General features: G+C 33.8%; 1 protein-coding gene across 2 annotated transcripts in view; it reads left to right on the top strand.

Moving 5' to 3' along the window:
- The window catches only part of rab11fip3 (RAB11 family interacting protein 3 (class II)), a 73,631-nt gene that overhangs the window by 9,788 nt on the left and 39,004 nt on the right, over positions 1-24,839 (top strand). For both annotated transcript variants that reach the window (XM_056450235.1, XM_056450234.1), the window contains exons 2-4: positions 5,902-5,995; positions 9,849-9,922; positions 16,650-16,819. In XM_056450235.1, the coding sequence (XP_056306210.1) occupies positions 5,902-5,995; positions 9,849-9,922; positions 16,650-16,819 (338 nt within the window). The remainder of the gene's footprint in view (positions 1-5,901; positions 5,996-9,848; positions 9,923-16,649; positions 16,820-24,839) is intronic.

The raw sequence follows: 24,839 nt of genomic DNA, 5'->3' as shown, positions 1-24,839 counted from the left end.
TTGCAAAAAAAGCATCACGCATTTGCAACCCTAAGCAAGATTGTGTGTTCTTTATAGTGTAGTTTACGGTGTCAGGGATGTAATTGCACACTAGTGTGCCATCCCTGCCTTGAGGGTCATGTCTTTGTCTGCGTGACTGTGATTGAACTTAAATTTGTCTTCTCGTGATTAAATACACAAAGGGTGGAGAGAGAGATGGTGATGAGAGACAGAAAGTGATGTAGCTGTGTGGATGTTTATATTTCAGGGTTAGTATTGGATATATTTTGAGTAGGAGAGAGGTTATATGTGTGCATGTGTCTTTTCATTGGTATGATACGGTAGCTATGGTATTGTGTGACATTAGATGCAAATTTTCTTTTACCCGGAAGCAACTTGTTCCAGGAAGGAGCAGTTAGGTAGCATTAGGTAACAGCTAAAATCTTGCTATGAGACTCTATCTGCAAGCAGTGTGTTTTAAAATGTAAGAAAGAGTAAATATAATAATTATAAGGAATAATTTATTTGAACAGATTTGGATTTTGACCTTCTCTTTTGTTTCGTAATTCGCTGCCTGAGGTTGTTCATTTTTTCCTGCTTTAAATGTCAGATGTGTGAACTCTTGCCTCTCGTGTGGTTGATTCGTGACTCACGGGTTTTCACACTTCTATACTGAGGTTATAACAGCTTCTCGACTGACTGAACATTAATTACTTAAAGCAATCACTTTCTTAAATAAGTTTGAATGTGTGTAGGTGATAAAAAACTTTGATAAACTATAAATTATTGCTTGCAAATGTCGTGATTTGGCTCTCTTCGGTGTTTGGTTCTGATTGGTCAATCACAGCATTCTGATCCGACGTATCTGAATGCCAAAAATCTGAACACCATCTGACTTATTAACTAAGGTAATTTAGTGTAGCTTATATGATATTATATAGGGTTTTTAATAGCTTTATTTATTAGCCCCCTTTTATTATTTTAAAGGTGCTGTATGCAAGTTTTTGGCTCTTCTAAAGCATAAAAATACCATAATGTGTTTGCAGATATTTAGAAAAGATGCTAAGTGAACATCCTTGTTTATCTGAAAAACAATGCTGAAGTCAGATATTCTGCTTTGAAAAAGTGCGTTGTGTGAAGGAAACGCCTGTCTTTGTTTTGGTTCTTTTAACCCGCCCAATGCCAGTTTAGCCAATTATATTTCAGTACCCTGGGTTGCCTTGGTGGAAAACAGTGTATTTCATTCATTCAGTCAGAAAGGCTCTCGAAGCATGCGTCCGTGACTGAAATGAGACTTCCGGTGGAAAGTAGCAGACTCTGAAATGAGACGCAGGTTTAATTCCACTTGAGGTGGTTATTAAATAGTGAATAGTGAGCAGGTTACATTGTAACCGCATGTCCTAACAACACGCTATGTGAGGAGATTTGTAGTGATAAGTAATTTGGCTGTTTGTATTAGTCGAAACATGACAGAAATTTAAATTCAGCCATTCAAAAGTACAGAATATGCACTCACTCACGAAATAGTAAGGTTTATAATCTAATTAATACATTATTAACTTTTAATAACTTTGACATTATTAAATGTAGATGCTGAATCACTGAAATGTGTTGGTTTTAAGTCACAGTTTTAAAGTAAAATTTTAAGCGGTTTATTATATTTTCCAGATCTGAGGTGAACTATCTGCTGCTGCTTTCAGTATATGGCAATAAATGTCATGTAAAATGGCATTCAGACTCACATTATTAGCATTTAACACTGAATTAAGCACATGAGGTGTACCTGAGGTGATCATTGTCAGCTTTCTGCTGTTCAGCTGTAGAAATAGAAGCCATTTTTAATATACCAATTTGAGGTGTTGGTTAGGACGAAAACTCCTTTTAATATGGAAAATATTCCTTCTATCGCGTGTCGTTACTTTTATATGAAACATAATTTAAATTAACCTTTAGACTCAATAGCCAGACTCACTCCTGTTTGTCGTCAATCTGGCAACCTGTGCTTGGATTTGTTTTGATCCAGGAATGCAATACCTAGTTAAACCACTGGGTGTCAAACGTGTGCAAACAGGCTGCAGAGTTTAGGGATCAGCTCAGGGGCGTTGCTAGACAAAAAGCATTACTGTGGCATGCCCCCCCCAACCCCCCCCCCCCCCCCCCCCCAAAAAAAAAAAACATATATATATATATATTATAAATAAATCAAAGTATTATTATTATTATTCAATTATTATTATAAATAAATAACAGAAATAAATCCTAAATGTAGCTGGAAAACAATGTAATGACACAACTTGAGTGATATGCTAAGATCAGTTAAGAAACATTTCGCAAGAATATTAATTTCATTAGAATTAAATTTATACACAATTGTATAGAATACAAAAAAGATGTTTTATAGAATTATCTTTTGTCTTAGACTTACATATGGCCAAGTTTTATCATCATTTTGCTTCATGCAATAGAAATCTATCAGGAGCCATGCTTAGTCTAAATAAGATCACCATCATATTATTAAAACTTTTTCGGGGCGTATGTACCGATACTCAAACTATGAGCAGAGCAACAGGTCAGCGTCAAGCAGGAGCACGACGAGTATGGTTTTCAGAGCTCATGCGTCAGTTTCCTTTTTGAGTAAACTACATTGCTTTCATCAGCGTTGGTTCGGTTGAACACAGAGAATGACGTCTTTATTCTGGGATTACCACTTTTAATAAATAAACTTGCATGTAAAGTAAATCGTATCTCAAAGCATTTACTGGGGCACTGGTGATTTTTATTGGGGCAGTAATCGGGGTCTAGCGTCGCCCCTGGATCAGCTTGATATTTTGATCCACAAGTTGGAGATGTTTGAGAGGTTTTCAGTTTTTTCTATAAACGTTTTAATTTCAGTTATGTTTATGTTTTAGTTGGTAAATTAACAAAATGAAATGTTTTGCTGGCAAATAACTTAAGTTAGATATGTTAATTGTTTCAGTTTTATTTCAGATATCACTTTAAAATTGTTCTATATATTATATAAATGTTTACAAATAATATATAGATATTTTTAATTTTGTTGAAATGTTTTGATCTCTCAGTCAGAGTTTTTCTTTGAGAAACGTTTCTACAGCTCACGACACTCATGCTGGATATCAGGTCTGCGGTTGCCTGGTTACTGACTGTGTGTGATTGTGTCTGTTCATTGGAGTGTAGCTTGACTGTGTGCGAGTGTGAGAGCGAAGAGGTAATGTTTGTGTTTTACCAGCATATATCAGGGATGTACAGGCTTTTGTCTTTGTATTAGTTATACCTCAAGTTTCCAAAAGCATTTATCTGAAAGCTTTGTATCTAAATGAATATAATAATTTAATATTATCATTAATATGTGCTTGAGAAAATAACATTTAAATCCATTTCTTCTCTTCTGTCAGAGAGGCTGTGTGTTTAGTTAATCTATGATAATGTAAACCAGTGGTTGCCAGCCTGTCGAGTGTGATCGACTTGTAGATGTCAAAAATGACACAAGAAGTACAAGAGATACATCATGATTAATTCATGCATTACTTTCTCCAACTTCTGTTTTTATTTTTAGTATGGGTAACTGCCACAAACATCAACATATACAGCTCTCCATAGTGATGATATGCAATGCTCAGCATAATTGAGTACACTCCATTTTGAAAATGAATATCTTTATCCATTTCTCAGTGAATATAGGCAATGTCTTTTGATGCTTTTAAACAAAACAGATTTATGAAACAGATATATTTATTAAAGTAATATATTAGTCAACAAACGTTTAGAAATTGAAAGATAATACAATTAAATTCAACCGAAATATTGCAAAAAAAAATTACAACCTACAAAATTTCAACTAAATTCTTCATTTTTTTTTGTTTCTTTTGATTTTTTTTTTCTCTTTTTAAATTTGTATTTAATATTTTTCTATAACATATAAATTTGGCTGTACAAGTGTTTGGACCACTATCGGAAGTTATTTTGTTAGATTAGCTCCAGATTCAGCTCCAGTACTGACTAATCTAATGTACATGCACAAATATATTATTGTATAGCTTCCTATTAAAAATATTAATTTAAAAGAGAGATTTGTGAGGGGTCTACTTATATATGCTGAGCACTGTACCATATCTAGCAAAGTATTGGGGGCCGTTCACACATGTGTTTTTTTTTTCTCCAATGCGTTACTTTTCTATTGTTTATCTATGTAAACATGCACTTTACAAACATGTTTACATTAAAAGATACAAGGTAAGAGAGTAAAGCCCCACACACATGAATGTCACGTTGTCGTAGATGCTGTGTGAAGTTAAAAGAGCTTCAACTTTTACACACAGTACTGCTCATCACTTTCAAAAGCAGTGCACCAATAAGATGAACTCGGAGGCGGAGCAGTTTTGATAATTAAACAATTTAAAATAGGATAAATATGGTTAAACTGGTCAATTGTACATACAGTAAAAGTCACAATTATTCGCCCTCCTGTGATTAATTTTTTTTTAAATTTATTTAATTTTTTTTATTTTATTATTATCATTTTTTTTATTATTATTATTATTATTTTTTTAAATTATATTTCCCAAATGATGTTTAACAGAGCAAGGAATTTTTCACAGTATTTTCTATAATATTATTTCTTCTGGAGAAAGTCTTATGTTTTATTTCGGCTAGAATAAAAGCAGCTTTTAATTTTAAGATCAATATTATTAGCCCCCTTAAGCAATATTTTTTTTTTATTATCTACACCAGTGTTTCCCAACCCTGTTCCTGAAGGCACACCAACAGTCCACATTTTCAACCTCTCCCTAATCAAACACACCTGAATCAACTTATCATAACATCAGAAGAGACTCCAACACCTGAAGTTAATGGGTCAGAAAAGGGAGACATCCAAAATGTGGACTGTTGGTGTGCCTCCAGGAACAGGGTTGGGAAACACTGGTCTACACAACAAACCACTGCTATACAATCAAGGGCGGATTTAGTGATTTTGGGACCCTAAGCAACTGCAGCCATGGGACCCAATTCCTGAAATGCACTCTTTCTACTTTTATTTAATCTTTATTTATTTAGTTTTTTTTTATTGAGTTTTATTACGTTTATTACGTTTTTTTTTTGTCACTCAATCTTTTCTACATTTTATCCTAACGCAAGCTCTATATTTTAAATGGTTAGCTTTCTTAAAATGAATTTACAACTAAAAATAATAAATGTATATATTATTACTGCTGAACTGCTCCATGATTGGGGGTGGTGGATATTTTATTTTATGATATTATAATTACATAACATTACATTATTATAATAACATTATGTTTTATTGTGTATTAAATAATATTTAATGATGTAATAATTGTATTTGTTTGACTGTCACCATACAAAATATGATAGAAAACGATGTTATATAGAGTTTATATGTATAATTTACACTTCTAGATATTTATTTGGGGCCTTCAGATGTCCTGGGGCCATTTAAATATCTTTAATGTCACTTTAAGCTGTATAGAAGTGTCTTGAAAAAAATAGCGAGTAAAATATTATTTACTGTCATCATGACAAAGATAAAAGTTATTAGAAATGAGTTATTAAAACTATTATGATTAGAAATGTGTTGAAGAAAATCTCTCCGTTAAACAGAAATTGGGGAAAATATAATGTAATGTTCAGGAGGGCTAATAATTCTGACTTCAACTGTAGTTCAAAAATGCTAAATTAAAGAAGTTTGTAAAGGCAATATTTGCTTTATTTATCTGTCAGTTGTTTGATGGGTAGATCTTGCCTTTTAGCAAGGCCGAGGTTAGGGATCTTGTGCTTAAAATGGTTGGTGACCACTGATGTATACCATGATGCTGCTCTGTTTGTTTAAGATGAGTAGTTTATAATGTGTGTGTTTAAGTGCTTTCTGTTTGTTTGTGGTTATAGGTGAAGGATCTGACGCGGTTTTTGGATCCCAGCGGACTGGGTGTGATCAGTTTTGAGGATTTCCACAGAGGCATCAGTGCAATCAGCAATGAAGGTGAATGAACAACACACAAAAATAACATTTGAGGAGTCTATTAACATGGGCAGCACGGTGGCTCAGTGGTTAGCACTGTCGCATCACAGCAAGAAGGTCGCTGGTTCGACTCCCGGCTGGGTCAGTTGACATTTCTGTGTGGAGTTTGCATGTTCTCCCTGTGTTAGTGTGGGTTTCCTCCGGGTGCTCCGGTTTCCCTCACAGTCCAAACACATGCGCTATAGGTGAATTGAATAAACTAAATTGCCCATAGTGTGTGTGTGAATGTGAGAGTGTATGGGTGTTTCCCAGTACTGGGTTGCAGCTAAAAGGAAATCCGCTCTGAAAAAAAAAACATGTGCCAGAATTAGGGCTGGGCGAAAAATTGATATTGCTATTTATTGACCGAACACCATTGTCAAAATCGATAACAAAAAAAGTTCGGTATGAAGCTCTACAGTTTTAATAAATGCTGAGAACGTGCCTTGGAAGCAATGCCAATAAGCTTAGGGTGATTGCCATTTCCAATCGAGGCGTGCGAGCCATGCACGATGCGCACATGGGAGCGACGTGCACATTTTCCAGGTACACCTAGTTGAAAAACATCTGAACTTTTTTGAATGTCCCAAGGGACGTAATGATACGTTGAGGTCTTATAAAGAGAAAATCGGTCTTAATGTGCTTTATGCAGGTGAGTGGGCTTGACACACCACCTGTAGGTGACACACTCTTTCCACTCCAAATGCACTAGACGCCTTCTTATAAGCATCCCACACACATCTTGGAAAACAATTTGCAATTCTGAGTGTGCTCCATACAGGTGGGTGGGCTTGACAAACCACCTGTAGGACGCAGTTTCTCCTCTTCATATGACAAAACAACTTTGACTTGATTTGTCACTTGCACTTTGACTTGAAGTGCTTCTTATATACTCGCTTGTAAGTCTCTTTGGATAAAAGCATCTTCTAAATGAGCAAATGTAAGCAGTTGAACATTATTTATAGCATTATTACCTTAAGAAATGTGTATTAATTTACTTGAATCTATTAATATTATGTTTTAAATAATGTTCATAAGCTGACTTGCATTTTATGAAGCAGCAGTGACCACAGTTTCAGCTAAATGTGTACTTTAATGCTGCTGAAGAGTAAAAATTGAAGTTATTTTGATCATAAATGATATCACCTTTTGGTAAACATAATGATGTGGTGAAGCCTAAATGATCATCATGAGTTGTTGGAGACACCTGGATTAGACACATGCTAACAACTGATGCTTTACATATTTAAAATGCCTAGGTATTGGTATTCTTCTGCAACATTTATGGCCCTGAACGTGCTTTATTGACCTTATTCTACAATGCGGAAGTGCGCTCGTTTTTGCGATTGTTTTAGGACTTCTGATTCAGTTGCCTATGGGAGAAATGACTAGAAATAAACGGCAGAAAACGGTCAAACTACTCGCTCTACAAACAAGTGTTTGCCTGATAATACATAAAAAGTAGAGTAATATAATAATGAAAGATTAATTTGCAACATAACGCAGCATTACGAGCTGTTTTTAACCTCTATAAATGAATGGACATGAATGAGAACGGAAGTCTCCAGCCAAAAAGATTCAAATGGCTGCGTCCGCTCATACGCGGAGAATAAGGTGAATATAGTTGAGGGCAAAATTATTAGCCCCCTGTGAAATTATTTATATTTTTATTTTTTAAATAGATTAAGGACTTTTTCATAGTTTTTCCTGTAGTATTTCTTCCTCTCTAGAAAATATGAATAGAATTCTGTTGAAAGTCAAATATTTTCTTTTCATTTCTTTAAGTTTGGCTGGAGTTAAAGCAATTTTTGACATTTAAAAACTTTTAAGGTCAATATTCTTATTAAATAAAGATATTTAAGGATTATTATTTAAATTTTATATATATTTAAGTATTATTATAATATTTAAATGTTTAATGCATTTTTCCCCGACATATGTAGTAATAATAAATTATAATAACTTCATAAATAGACAAATAAATAAGTAATAAATAGACAGACATATTGAGATATTTTTTTATTTGATGAAAATTGAGCTCTGTGTTGGCTTCAAACTAGATATCATAATGCAGTAGTACTGTTTGTAGTGGGCATATGCACTCACGTCTCTCTATAAACCTATTATGGTGATAGTGGGATAGTTTAAAGCACTTTACTAGGGTTTTCTACTCGTATAACTTCAGTAATGAGATGAGGTCATGTTTCTAATGGCCTGCTGAGTGTCCTGTGTTTCACGAGTCAGATTTCTCCCATCATTAATGGATGAATAATGGAGAATATCACTCTGTCTGCTTGTCTATTTGTCCTCTACAATACTTAGCACATCAAGAAAGCTTTTTATTTTCAAGAAAATATCTATAGCATTACTTAAAATGACAGTTAGTAGTGTGAATAGTCATAGGGATACTAGTATGGGTGTTGTTTAAACCTTAGCCCAAAATGGACAAACCCAACTGTTCAGTTAACTTTTTCAAATTAATGTTAATTACATTGTTAGCCCAAATGTTGGGTACGTTCATATTTGATCAAGTATTGGGTTAAGACAACACAGCATTTTTTTAGAGTGTGACTGAAAGTGACGTCTTGCTATTTTTGGGGATTGTTTTTTACATTGATAAAGTCTTATTTTTTGACTAGGGCTGCACAATACTAGAAAAATAAATATGGGATATGCGATTTTGTTGTTGAGTATTGCGATAAGGATAAAGATTATACTTAAAAGTATGTTTTTTTAAAAAAAAATTTTTTTTTAAATCTATCAGTTTTATTTTTATTTAACTTTTTTTTTTGCAGAGACATTTTATTGTTTCAAAACATCTATAAACTGTATTAGTAACCAAACATCAACCAAAGAACACCCATTATATCCCCAACTAAGCCATAAAAATATATACACAAATGCAAAAATAATAATTATTAAAATAAAAATAGTAATAAAATAATAATAATAAAACAAATGAAAAAGCTATTTTGTGAAATAGATTAAGACAGGGCTGCCCAAACTCCGTTGTGGAGAGCTTGTGTTATGTGTATTTTAGTTCCAGCCCCAATTAAACCCACCTGAACCAACTAATCAAGCTTTTTCTAGGTATACTGATGCTGCATCCCAATTTGCATACTCGTACTACGCCCCAATAGTATATTTGTTGAAATTATTTGTAAAAATAGTTAGAAATTTTTGAATGATATTAATGATAAGACGTAGTTCCGGAAACTTCCTACTTCTCTGTTTATCCGTCTGATTTTACGGTCAGTTTCTTTTGACCGCCCACTGTTGTTTTAAAGGATATATCACAATGGCGAACGTGTCAAGTATATAAGCCTCGTCCATTTCGTGAGGTGCGCACGCAATTAGCAGAGGTCCACAACGCAGTGCCAGGCGAAAGTATAAATCAGGCATCATTTCCATACTAATGAAAGCAGCAGCTTTCAGATCTGTTACATGGTTGAGCATTTCTAAACACTTAAAAATAGTTACTATTAAAAAAATAAGCATTAGTAGCAGCAAAATGACACCAGCAGGAAACACTCTGTGAATAAATCTAGACCATGTTGTTACAGTACAGGACATTTCAAAAACAAGGCTCCGAATCCAAACCCCAAAATATGCTTGTTGCTCTCCAAGATCTTCTCATTTATTAATATTCCAGCTAGCTGAAACAGACGATTAACATTCATAAATAACATCTCCTACACTCTGAACAGCTCAGCAGTGTATTTCAAGGAGGAAAAGTTTACTAGTGTATATTAGTATAACTACACAAGCATTGTTATGGACAGTTATGAGGAGTCCTGCCATAATCCATATGTTTCTTTTCATATTTTATTTTCAGGTTCTGATCCAGAGCTCTACAAGACTCATTTCAGCACAGTGGAAGCCAGTGGACCTCCAGAGGAATATGACGAGGTATTAAACAACAATTCTGTGGTCATTGTGTCCATTTATCCTCCCCTCGTCATGACAAATATAATAAATCAGAATCAGGATATAATAAACTTTAGGATCCCCATGATTGCAGAATGATGGAATCCAGAGCAGCACATTCCTCAAATTCCCCAAAAGATTGAAAGACCACAGTCGAGCTCAGCACATCTCAAACACAGCATGCAAGTTTTTCTGCTGCAGCGCCTCCTGCTGGCTCACTTTTTCAGAGTTTTTATTTTTCCTCTATCAACTATTCTGTTTTTCATTTTAATGTTATATTGTGGAACAGTAAGCAAACTGAGGTAATAATCAAACACATGTTCTTCTGAACTGCCTACATTCTCATTTTATTCGCTCTCAAGTGAAGCATTTAGGCCAGATTATTCATTTAGCCCGGAGGTGCCCAAAGTAGGACCCATCCCATCTGAAAAGAGAGGGAGAATGATGTGGAGTTGGTTGTGGCGAATGCTTTTGACAGATATCGTCATTTCGAATTTAACGTAAGCTTTTGTTTCTTTGTTTACTCGAGGAGCTACAAAAAAGCCAATCAAGATGAAATGTACTTTATGTAAAATGTAAATACTATCACTAGACAGACAGGGCACAATGCAGAAGACATCGGCAGGCAAATAAAGGCAAAGGCAGGAGCAGCTTAGCTAGTGTGTTCAGCATTGAACTGCATTGTGTTTTTATTATTTACTATAATAAGTTCATTATTAAACATTAAAAATGATACTGCATCTATAATTCATACGTTTTGTTGTTATTTTTAATTATTAGGTAATAAATTAGGAAATTACCCATGGCAAGTCGAATGTAATATGGTTTGGCGCATCTTGATTTGCTCTTCAGTGTTTGGACTTTCAGCAGTGAAGATTAAATCACACTGAACTGAGCTAAACTGAACTTCAACTCTGAAAACTGGACTGACACAGGTTTAGTTAACTAGAACTTCTATGTTATGGTGCTTTGACACAATCTACATTGTTAAAGCGTTATATAAATAAACACGAATTGAATATATTTAATTTCGACCCACAGCACTCGATCAACTTTGGTTTTTGGCTATTTATAAGAAAAGATTTGGGCACCTGTGATTTAGCCAGACCAATGTGAGATTTAAGATGTCATTTTAATTAAATTCTGCATGTTTTTATTTAATATATGTAGCACTTTATTAGGTACACTACGTTTAAATCTGTTAATTAACCTCAGTCCTGATCAAAACGACTAAATTTCTTAGAAAATTACAGGATTTTAACTCTTTAATTGCCAAATTCATAAATGATATCACTGATTTAGTGAAAACACACACACACACACACACACACACACACACACACACACAAAATGACGTATTTTTAATGTAAAGATTAACTGTGGACTGGATTTAAAAAAAAAAAATGTATCAAAGTCTTGGACATGTGAAACCACTTTGCCTTTGATGCATTGTTTTAAAAAATATATATATATATTTTTTGTTTTCTTCTCTCTAATTTACTGTTGGTGGCTATTTCCGCCCCATTGACTTCCATTATAACCACTTTTTTTTGATTGCAAAATCATGACACCATATTATCATGCATTTTTGATTGTTGGTGGTTTTCCCGGTTGGGAAGAGGTAAAATATGTAATTTTTACTGTTGATCATCAGTTGGCATCATTAACCCTTTAGATTGGCCTGTGCAAAAAAGCTTAGTTTTTATATGGAGTGTAACAGCAAATTAAAGTGTGTGTGTGTCTATGAGAGTGTGAGAGTGACCTTTTACGCACATTCCTTGATGTGTCTGAGAAAATCAAAATATGTATCTCAGCTCTCAGAACTAAATGGAGTAAACAAAAACAAAGACTGTGGATTTATGCACCATCAAATGTGGTTATAACGGAGGTCAATGGGGCAAAAACAGCCACCAACAGTAAATTAGGGAGAAAAATGAAAATCTTATGCTGCACAAAACTAACAGTGCATCAAAGCCAATGTTGTTACTAATCATTCACATGTTCAAGACAGTGATAAAAGGACAAAATCCAGTACACAATTACTTTTTATATTGAAAATACGCCGTTTTTGTGTGTTTTTTTTTAACCAAATCAGTGACTTCATTTATGAATTTGGCAATTAAAATCTTAAAATCCTGTAATTTTCTAAACAATTTAGTAGTTTTGATCAGGATTGAGATTGATTAACAGATTTATGCAAAAAAAATGACAAAATATTTATCTGATGCAATTTTACAGCAGTTTAATTCAGTGAATGTGTTAACATAACAAAAGGGTAGTACATTTGAACAGTGCACAATGGTTAAATGTAAATAAAAGCTGAGAAATATAATTTTTCCACATTGATGTCTCTTGTTCATCGCCGTATTATCTTTTGGATGAAGCCGGTGTCGTTGTCTTGCTGGTTGAATAAGGTAACTAAGTCAGAATTTGGCAGTGGTGCGAGGAATTTTGGGCATATTTGTATAAAGAAATAAATTACCTGTAAAAACATAATGTGGCATTAATTTCACAACTCTTTTTCTGAACTGAACATGTGGCTCGTTGTTCCCAACAGAATTAGCATACATGAATATTCATTCAGTAAATTTATAATCTTGTTTGTCTTGTTTTTTGCGATTTATAATTTTCCTTTTTCCTATTTCTGTCTTCCTGTCATTTCTAACGAAAAGCACACAGGCATACACACACACACACACACACACACACACACACACACACACACACACACACACACCTGCATGTTTTCCTGTGGGTTGTGAATGGCTCTGCTGTTTCCCTGTTTGCTGTCAAAACACACTGGCCAGGGTGGTTTGTGTAGCACCTCGTCCACAGGAACAAACACACACACACGCACACACAAGCTTGACAATAAGCCTGGTAATATATTTTTATAACACACACAAACACACACCTGTCATTCATCAGAACATGTGATTGTCGCAGTGTCATGAATATTTGTTTGCAGGGTGTGAATTGTTAATGTTTTGCCATATGTTGGAAAAGCGGCAATAGTCTGTCTTAAAACCTCCCGAGCCGCCTACCTAGACTGCATTTTTTGTCATCATAGGCAAACTAGAAATGCTAAGTAGGCTTTTTATGTTTCCACTCACAGCCACATAATATATGCGCACATTCTGTTTAATGATTTGACAAGTTAAAAGAAAAAGGGGTGGAGTCACACCAACAGGCCGCGCCCATTCCTGGTCCTTTTACCCTTCAGACTTTGGTCCTCATTTTGCACAGAAGCAGAGCAGCAGTAATATCTCTCTCTCTCTCTCTCTCTCTCTCTCTCTCTCTCTCTCTCTCTGTGTTTTGGTGGCTGTGAGAGAGATAGGAAGTAGTTGTTAGTTTTGTGGTTAGTTAGTGAACCTGTTTTTCCTGTGGGACTGTACTTGGGAAAGAATGGTTCTGGGAATGGCCTCTCCTGTTCTCGGAGCTCCTCTCGGACTCGCACAGGTACGTCAGGTTCTGGGATGAAGAAGGTTTAAGTGGATTTATGATGGCTTTGTTTTCTTTGCTTAGAAACAGCTGATTGATGCTTTGAGGATTTTTCTTGAGCTTTTGTTAATGGTTTATTATGATTTTGTCTGAATATGTTGGATGTTAGTCTGTTGTGTTTTTAGATGACCTTTGGAAGTTTCTTACTGTTGTCTTGTTTTCTATTTTAAGATCATTTTTTGCAAAGTATAGAGGTTTTAAACTTTCTTTTTAAATAATTTTTTTTTTGCTTTAACGTTTTAGATAAAAATAATTTACATAGTATACACAATTTTAAACAGCAATTTTTATTTTAAACATTGTCATAGAAATTGCTGACAAAAAGGTTAAATTTTTTACTTTAGCAAAGAAAAAAAAAATACAACAACAATAATATAAACTAAAAAAACTTAATACACTTTGTAAAATAAATAAATAAATAAATACTAATAATATTACATAATACATCACATATAATAGCATATTTGTCTAATCTATATACTTTGTGTCCAATAGTTCAATAGAGTCACCATCTAGCCTCTCCAAAAAGCCATTGAATATTTTATATGAATTTAAAGTACATATGAATTTAGTTTTTCAAAAATAGTATGCAAAAGTTCATTTAAAATTATTGATTTTTATTACATTTTTTTTAGATTTATTTATTTTCTGTTTGCTTAGGTTCATCTCAGGTCAAACAGAAAATAACCCCATAAATAGTATATTAATAATATTGATACATGAACATAACATGCCATATAAATCATTTATAATTGATTTTTATTAGTAATCTAAAAATGTATATTTTTAGTGAAAATATTTTCACACACAAAAAACGAAATATTTGTTATAACAAGCGGTTCTGAATAATAATTTTAAATATATTATTATTTATATTTATTGCAAAACACCAGTAAAACATGGATTTTTTTCAATGCAATTTTAAATAATTGATTTTCATAGTTTAAATATATTTTTTAGAAATTTTAGCAGACATTCACTTGTAAATACACCTTTAAAAAAAATACAAACATAAAACTTACATTTTAAGACAAAAAGAAAATAATGAAAGAACAACCAACAGTCATTAAAAATATAATTAAACAAAAATTAAATATACTTTCCCAACAACAAACCACCCACCAGTGCTATCCAATAGTAAAAGTAGGTACTAAAGGCATAGTAAACATGTTATTAACCACAAAATTAATACATTTTTATTAAAATAAATTAAATTAATAATTTAGAAAGTCATATAAAAAGTTTTTTTAATCCAAAAATAATAAACACAAAAACAACAACAGGAAGTTTGCAGATTGCTATTTAAATTTTTAAAATTTTTGTTTTCTACATTTTCAATGTACAGAATGATATTTACTGCTATTAATATCGAAACATATAGATATACATAACATTAATAATAGATTTTTATTTGAAAATGTAAAAAAACAGATTTAAAAAAATTTTTTTTGTTAAAACAAGGGGTTTTAAATAATAATTTTAAATATATTATTATTTATATTTATTACAAAATACCTGTAAAACAAAGGGGATTTTTTACCATTTTTTTTATGGTTTAAATATTTTTATTATTAGAGATTTTAGCAGACATTCACTTGTTAATACACTTTAAAAAAACAAATATAAAACTTACATTTTAAGACAAAATAATAGAAAATGAAAAAACAACCAACAGTCATAAAAATTATAATTAAACAAAAAATAAACAAGCATTCCCCCAACCACCCACCCACTAGTGCTATCCAGTGATATAAGTTGGTACAAAAGGCGTAGTAATCAAATTAGCCACAAAAATAATAGATTTTTTAATATATTTTTTAAAATTATATTTTAAAAAGTCATATAAAAGGGCGAGGCAGTGGCGCAGTAGGTAGTGCTGTCATCAAGAAGGTCGCTGGTTCGAGCCTCGGCCTGGTCAGTTGGCGTTTCTGTTGGACTTTGCATGTTCTCCCTGCATTCGCGTGCTCCACGGGTGCTCGGTTTCCCCCACAGTCCAAAGACATGTGGTACAGGTGAATAGGGTAGGCTAAATTGTCCGTAGTTTATGAGTGTGGATGGGTGTGTGTGAAAGTTTCCCAGAGATGGGTTGCGGCTGGAAGGGCATCCGCTGCGTAAAAATCATGCTGCATAAGTTGGTGGTTATTCCGCTGTGGTGACCCCCGGATTAATAAAGGGACTAAGCTGAAAAGAAAATGAATGAAGTCATATAAAGAAGTTACTTTTAATAAAAAAAATTAATAAATAAATAAAAACTACAACATGAAGTTTCCAGATTGCTATTTCAATTTTTTTCAATTTTTGTTTTATACATTTTCAGTGTACAAAAATGATATTTACTGCTATTAATGTGACAGTATTTTACATTATTGGCAGGGTTTGATGTTGAAATACACATGATAAATGATCTAAATATTCAGGTTAGATTAAATGCTTTACCATAAAAAACCAAACAAAGGGGCCGTTTATTCACTCTTTGAGGCTCTTTTAAAGTTTAAACCCCTTGTTTAAGTGCAGTGGATGATTGACAGGTGATTAGGCAGTCCTTCATTGTTGCCTGGAAAGCATCAGACAGATTAGCCTTGACACATGTTTGTTTTATTTTTATTATTTAGTGTCATAATCATAGTTTTTTTTTTTCAACCACATTGATATGAGTTGCATCAAATTGTTCCTTAAACATTCATCATAAAGTACTCAAATTCAAGCTAATGTTTGCACTTTGGTGCTTGTAAAGTGTGAATGAAACATTTCCCTTCAGAGACCAAACGATCTGCTATTCACATTTGTTTACTGTTGAAGTCAGAATTATGAGCCCTACTGAAATATTAGCCCCCCTGTGATTTCTTTTCCCCCAGTTTCTGTTTAAGGGGGCTAATAATTTTGACCTTACAATGGTTTTTTTTTAATTAAAAACTGATTTCATCATGCCGAAATAAAACAAATAAGACTTTCTCCAGAAGAAAAAATATTACAGGAAATACTGTGAAAAATTCCTTATTCTGTTAAACATCATTTGGGAAATATTTGGGAAAGAAAAAAGGACTAATCATTTTGACTTCAACTGTATATGCTTAATACACTCACTGTCAATTTATGTTTCCATTGTCTTGTTATGAACTTCTGAGACGAGTTGAAATGTGACGTAACTGAAAGCATAATGTCTCCAAGAGTAATAAAAGTTGTAATCAGTGTGTGTGTGTGTTTGCAGCAGGCGGAGGTCTCTGACAGTGCTTATCTGGGTTCAGAGAGTGCCTACAGCGAGTGTGAAACCTTCACAGACGAGGACACGACGGCTCTCGTCCATCCAGAGCTTCATGAAGATGTGGAGACAGACAGCGGCATTGAAAACACGCTCACAGACGGAGATGACCGCAACAGGTAGCACACACACACAAGTGACACAAGGTTCATAAATGACTCCGAACTAGTCATAAATGCAGTTGTGTTAGTCAATGTAAATGAAACACAGCCTAATATAAATACTGGATGAAATGTAATGGATGAAATGTAATGCAAGTAAAAAATGTCCGAAATGTTCTACTAAAATACAAATACTAAACAGATTTAGATTTTTTTTTGCAGTTAAAAAAAAAAAAAAAAATATATATATATATATATATATATATATATATATATATATATATATATATATACGTAAAAAATTATATGTATTTACCATATTAGGTAGCTTACTATAGTAGGTGTGCAATCTGAAACAATAATAATGACACAAATAATAAAAATAAAGCTTCTTAATTTAATTTTCTTGTAAATACACGATCTAAAAAGGTAGGGATTAAGCCAAAGGAAGGTAGTACAACTCTTATTTTTATCCACTATTTTACTTTCTCTCAGATTTTACTCCCCGGAGCATCTGACATTCTCACATATAGGACATGTGTGCTTTCCCTACCGTAATACACCTAAATCACGGGTTGCCTTGAAATTCTTCAATGGCAGGGAAGCGTTTTCTCTTGTTAAGTGTGGGGAAAGAGTGTAATGAAATCATTTATCGATTTAACGCTCATAATATTAGCCATATATGTAAAGCACAAATAATGTCCTTCAATTTGGTCACGTCTAGCAGCCGTCACTCTTGAACCAGTCTCATCTCCTGTCTGTTCCATTGCTCCAACTTTCTTTTGCAGTCTGAAGAGCGTCAAACGCACAAAACGTCCTGTTCGCGCCACAAGATGTCTATATCTCATCTTTGCTATGACTACATGTAAATCACTTGTGCTTCGTCTGCGTCTGCTTACTGCACACGCTGAAAACTACCCCAGCCTGCCCCCATGATGATTGTCAGAGCACAGGTGTCACGATCACCAGAAATCTAACATCCAGATATCGCTGGTAAACACTCACATGAACTACAAATCCACCATGTTATGGACTACAACACCCAGTCATGCAACACACACACAACCGGTTCCAGATCCTGACTGATTACACTCTCACAGCTGAAGCTGCTGTAAAATAAGTGTGAGCAAACATCTAACAAATGGAGCAATGGAACAGACAGAACAGCAAGCAGCTTACAATGATGGAGACTGGTTCAAGGATGACGGCCGCTGGCTTGACCGAATTGAAAGACATTATTTTGCTTTACATGTATGGCTGGTCTTATGATGTTCATGAAAAATCGATAAATGATTTTGTTTAACTCTTTTTCTGCAGTTGATGTGAGAAAACCAAAACGCTTCCATGCGACGAGTTTTTTGGCAATCCATGTTTTAGGTGTTTTATGTAAAGGAAACCCTTACGCATGTCCTGAGTGAGGTACATGTCTGATTCTCTGGGGAGCAAAATCAGAGAGAAAAAGTAAGTTCCTGAATAAAAATTATACAGCCTTTCTTTGGCCTTATTCTTATCGTTTTAGATCTGTTTTAGATCTTGTCTTGATAAGAGACTAAAATAAAGAAGCATTATTTTTATGACTTGTGTCCTTGTTGTCATTATGTCCGATTGCACACCTAACATACCATACCTAATATGGTAAATAAATTATAAATTTATAATATTTCATATTTTTATAAACAGTTGAAGTCAGAATTATTAGCCCCCCCCCCCCCTTTGATTTATTTTTTCTTTTTTAATTATTTCCCAAATGATGTTTAACAGCGCAAGGAAATTTTCACAGTATGTCTGATAATATTTTTTCTTCTGGAGAAAGTCTTTGTTTTATTTTGACCATTTTAAGGTCAATATTATTAGCCCCTTTAAGCTATATATTATTTCAATAGTCTACAGAACAAACCATCATTATACAATAACTTGCCTAATTACCCTAACCTGCCTAGTTAATTTAATTAACCTAATTAAGCCTTTAAATGTCACTTAAAGCTGTATAGAAGTGTCTAGAAAAATATCTAGTCAAATATTATTTACTGTCATCATGACAAAGATAAAATAAATCAGTTATTAGAAATGAGTTATTAAAACTATTAGAAATGTGTTGGAAAAAATCTTCTCTCTGTTAAGCAGAAATTGGGGAAAAAATAAACAGGAGGGCTAATAATTCAGAGGGGCTAATAATTCTGACTTCAACTGTGTATATTTTGATCGCAAAATTGTCAACAATTCTCTGGGAATTACAGCCACAAAATCAGTAATTTTTATCACAAAAAATCACGAGAAACTAGGGGTTCTGGTAAAGGTTATGTTGAAATGCAACAGAAATAAAATATTAGGTGAAATACTTTTTTTTTTTAAAAACTTGTTAATTAAAAATATTGACAATACTAAAGTACAAGTAAAATAAAAATAAAATAACAAAATTAAAAGCTAAGCATTAAAAATACAGTAACAGAATACAATTTAATTAAGATTTATTAAAGGGGTGGTCCACTACGATATCATATTTTTAACTTTAGTTGATGTGTAATGTAGCTGTGTGAACATAAACAACATCTCTGAATGTAAGTTCAATGCAAAGGGAGAAATTAGCTTTTACAGAGTTAGCTTAGCAAAGTCTATAGCAAACCAAGTTTGGGGATTACAAAAAATACATCCGGGTTATTGAGATCACAAATGCTTTAGGTTGCGTGCGTTCACCATGCGCATACACCCCGCGCAGAAATGAGGCGTGGCCAGAGGCGCTGCAATGTTATAGCAGAGAAAGCTAAAATGGGGTCCAAATGTTGCTATTTTCACAGAGCTTCTTCTGTTTCTGTATTTGGGCTTCTAAAGGACACGACACAAAGACAGAAGTGCTTACAATTGATTTTGAATTATGTTCCACAGAATTATTAAAAAAATATATAGCTAGCATTTGACAAAGGAGAACCTCCAGAATCTCTCCGTTCAGTGCTTTATTCAGCTAAAAACTCCTCAAACCAACGAAGCTGTGGATTGTGAGGCACAACCTATAAGTGTTTTTATTTGTTAAAATTGATCAATTAGAGCACAGATTCTAGCGTTAACGGTATGCTGTAGCGAGGACGTAAGCAAGGATGTAAAAAACAGGAAATGCTGTTTGGCACCGCTAACAATTTAGCTACAAATTCATATTTATCAGTCAAACCGCTGTAAACAGCCATAATCTTCAGCAGTGCTGCAGTGTCTCTCTATGCAGATGCTTTCCATGCATTCTTCTTCTTAATTAACGAACTCACAAAATATATGTGAATGTTTCATATTACCTACACATGCTTATAACCTGAATATATGTGAAAGACACTCGTCAGATGTTGTTTTAGAGAGCAGGCGTGAGGTTTAGCTGTGTGCTGTTCATTTTCTGGCTGATTCAGCTACTGTTTACACAGCGCAAAAGCATGTGCCTGTAGCGGCGTAACATGGTGACGTGGAGCCGATCCACGAATCGCTACACATTAAGTTAGCTGACCAATCAGAGCCTCTTAAAGGCAGGCCTTTCAGAGGAACTAGCAAATATGACAGTCATTTTCATGTTAGCTGAGCAGCTGTATTTAATCAAAGTAAGGTATATGAAATAACGTGATTTTCCACAAGTGAAGCATGAGCACACATTGCTTTGCATCTTAGAAACACAACCAAGCCTTAAAAATACACTGTGGAACACACATTTAAGATTTGCATCCATCTCACAGTGAATTTGGACAATATATTGATGCATTTTTACAAAAGAGTTTCATTTCTACTTGTTAACATGAAAAGTCTGGTCATGGTTTCAGGATTAGAAAAATAATACATTTAACTTCAAGATGTTGCAGAAATTATTAACAGCCTGTTATGTAAAGCCAGTAAACCTGAATAAGATCTTAGACTGTATTCATTTAAAAGTGAGATGGTTGTTTTTCTGGCAAGTCTGTCAGGGTGTATTCATTTATGCTGGGAACTGTACACGATGATACTAAAATAATAACATGTCTTAAAAGTGACTGTTGACCCATAAAGCATGCTCTTTCAGTAGCCTTGAATGTATTAGCAGTAATCTCACAAAATAAAACAATTTCCTGATAATGTGGATCCTCTCAGGACACAGTGTTCTCAACCTCTTTTTTTTTTACTCCAAGTCAAAGTTTTAAGGCCCCCCATTAGATACTGACAACCTGTAGTTCTGCAGCAATGAGAAAAGCGTTTGTTTTTACAACCTATTTTTATTAAAAAGCATTTGAGGGCTCCAGACTCATTTTACAGCCTGTAACTCATTCAGTCATTGATTTTCCTTCAGCTTAGTCTGCATTTCAGAGGTCGTCACAGCGGAATGAACCGCCAACTATTCTAACATATGTTTTACACAGCGGACTCACTTCCAGCCACAACCCAGTACTGGGAAACATCCAAACACACTCATTCACACACATACACTACGGCTAATTTAGTTCATCCAATTCACCTATACCACATATGTTCCACCCGGAGGAAATTCACGCAAACATGGGGAGTGCATGCAAACTCCACACAGAAATGCCAACTGGCCTAGCCGGGACTTGAACCAGCAACCTTGCTGTGATTGACAGCAACCTCAGAGTACTAACCACTGAGCCACCATGCCGCCGGGCCTGTAACTGCATTGTAAATAACAATTAGTTGACTTCACTTAAGAACATGATGGAAAAATGATGTACGTTAACTATATGTGCATAATTATAAAATTGATTTACTCACTGTTTTTTGGTTTTACAAGGCATATTTTTTTGTTAAATTATTTTATATTAAATATTATTATTTAATTTAAATATTTTATGGTCTTTTTTTAAGTCATTTATATTTTATATATTTTTAAAATAATTAAAAAATACTTTTTATATTTAAATTAAATATTTATTTTTATAATTTTTTTAAAGTAATGTCAACTAATTGCTTTTTTTTACAGTGTGAGGATTTTTTAAGAGAGTTTAAGTCGGGCATAAAAAGTTAGAGCATTTATAAATTTAACAAAGATTAATTGAATTAAATCATTTATACCATAAAGTCTACGCTTTAAAAAAATGTTCAGGAATTAACATGAAGGAATTAAGTGAACTTAGTAGTTTTTAGAAATGTAAGTGGATTGAACGTACCACAATTAAGTTGTCCCTCCTCAAAAAAAACCAAGAGTTGTATTGTTTCAGCTCACTTTAAATAAGAAGTTTGAACAAACAGCAAATGTAATATTTTCAGTGTATGCAGCATTAATTTACATTTGATCATTTAATTTGTGTACCTGAACACTGTTAGACTCTTCAGAAAACCAGAAAGCACCTTTTAATTAATTTGTATATTTGGCTCTTGCATTTGTCTATTCTTTTAGTTTATTATATTATATTTTAGCAAATGCACTCACCCTAATCAATCTAAAAATAACCTTTCCTAGAAGAGCTTTTCAAGTCATCCGGTAACATTGCAGTCATGTCAGGGGCAAAGACTGACAGAACAAAATATCGCGATGTCAGTTTTTTCCATTATCATGCAGCGCTAGCGTGAGCCATTTTTAATCTCTTAAACATCAGCAAAATCAGACTTCTTTTCTTCTAGGAAATCACAAAGCTCCTCCATAAGTGTAAAGATGCCAGTCAGCGTTCATCCATGGGTTGAACATCTTCACACAACACTGTGAACAACAAATAAATTCACTTATTTTTGTCGTTTTGCTATTTTGCCACTAACTCTCATCAGATTGAGTCGCATCAAAATGTTACCTCTTTAACCCCTAGAGCTAAACTTTACAGTCGTAACACTGGAGTTTGTTGCTCTGACTTTCACACTGTTAAAGGGTTAGTTCACCCAAAAATGAATATTCTGTTATCATCTGCTCACCCTCATGTCAATATAAACCCTTGAGTCGTTTATTCATTTTCGGAATGCAAATTAAGATATTTTAGAGGAAATCGGAGAGCTCCCTCATCCTCCATAGACAGCAAAGTTTCCAAAGTCCAGACAAATACAGAAAAACATCTTCAAAACAGATCATATGCCTTCATTGGTTCAGTTGAAATACCAAGCGATGAGAATATGCACCCTATACTGACACTGAGGAGGAAAAACTGTTGAATAAAGTTGTTTTTGATGTATATGCGCACAAAAGTATTTGAGTAGCTTTTAACCCACAGCACACGTTTTATTTTTTATTTATTTATTGTAGTCTTAATGCAGTCTGTGCGCTTTTACTTTCCAATCCAAAATAGAAAAAAGAAAACATGTATTTGTTTTCAAATGTGTTTAAATGTCTGATCAATGAAGGTCTCATATGCTTCCATGTATAAAAAGGCTGGGTTTCACTGTTGTTTCAGCTCATTTTTAATAGGTAGTTTGAAAAAGCAGCAAACATAATTGTTTAAGTGAGTATTAGAAGTACTAGGGCTGCACGAAATTGTAAAAAGCTGATATTACGATATATATACAGTTGAAGTCAGAATTATTAGCCAACCTTTGAATTTTTTTGTTTTTTAAATATTTCCCAAATAATGTTTAACAGAGCAAAAGAACAAACCATCGTTATACAATAACTGGCCTAATTACCCTAACCTGCCTAGTTAACCCAATTAACCTAGTTAAGGCTTTAAATGTCACTTTAAGCTGTATAGAAGTGTCTTGAAAAATATCTAGTCAAGTATTATTTACTGTCATCATGACAAAGATAAAATAAATCAGTTATTAGAAATGAGTTATTAAAACTATTATGTTTAGAAATGTGTTGAAAAAAATCTTCTCTCCGTTAAATAGATACTTGGGAAAAAAATAAACGGGGTCTAATAATTCAGGGGGTATAATAATTCAGGGGGGCTAATAATTCTGACTTCAACTGTATATATATATATATATATATATATACATGTATTTTTATAAACATTGCGATATGAATACAGTTTTACAAAATAGTTTGATTAGCTCTATTTGATTTCTGGGGAGTCTAACTAGTATTCAGGTTAACAGAAATTAAATAGCTCTGCAAAAGAGCTCTGCTCTGGAAGTTTGGCCAGAGAAGAAATGGTCGTGCCCAACTGAGCCCGGTCTCTCTAAAGGTTTTTTTTCTCCTTCACTTTCATCAATTGGTGAAGTTTTGTTCTTCTTGGTTTGGTTTGGCTTGGTTTGGCACTTGTAGAGCTGCGCTTCAATGGATTTGCTCTTCAGTGTTTGAACTTTCAGCAATACAATTTAAACCACACTGAACTGAACTAAACTGAACTTCAACTTTGAAAACTGGACTGACACAGTTTCAGTTTACTAGAACTTCTATGTTATGCTGCTTTCACACAATCTACATTGTAAAAGCACTATAGAAATAAAAAGATTTAAAGATTTAGAGGCAAATAAAATAATCTAGTTTTTGCTTTGACATATAGATATTTAGACTAGAAACAAGACAAAAATGATAAGAAAAAATGTATAAATCCTATAAAAATAATTAAATACTATTCATATTTGTTACACCTACAAATGTCATCATTTCTTGTGCCCAAATGTTTTAAACCCATTTAAAATGTTCAGTCAGGCCCTAAAAACATATGGAAATGATAAACTTTCACTCTATAAAGGTCAAACTTATTAGTGACTCTTTAAATCACGTTTTCTGTGGCTCCTGGTCAGCTAATTCAGACTCACCATTGCATATTTTGCGATGTGTCTTTGCGTTATCGATGCTGAAACGATATATTTGTGCAGTCATAATCTGTACCAAAATTCCATGCAATAAACTCCTGAAGTGCACAGTGGTGTTCTAGACGCAAGCCTGTTTGTTTGTGTTTCTGCAAGAATCTGCTGACTAGACCTTTCCCAAGAGCCTCCAACATCAGCTCATCTGACCGAGGTGTTCCTGTTTCCCGTGTTATCGGTGTCAGTCTTTATTTTCCTGTCTCCCAGTTGGAGGAAGTGTGGAGTTTGCTCTTTCTGCCTTCCTGTGGCTCAGAGTTGATCCATCTTTCACTCTCCAGAGTCTGTTTTGGTCTCGCTCTCATGCTCGCTTCTGTCATTGTTAAATATCCTGGCTTTCTGCCCT

This window comes from Danio aesculapii, chromosome 24, assembly GCF_903798145.1.
Source record: "Danio aesculapii chromosome 24, fDanAes4.1, whole genome shotgun sequence".
In the NCBI taxonomy this organism is placed as follows: domain Eukaryota; kingdom Metazoa; phylum Chordata; class Actinopteri; order Cypriniformes; family Danionidae; genus Danio; species Danio aesculapii.
Note: the sequence above shows the minus strand (reverse complement) of the source record. Positions and strands in the feature narration are given on the sequence as shown.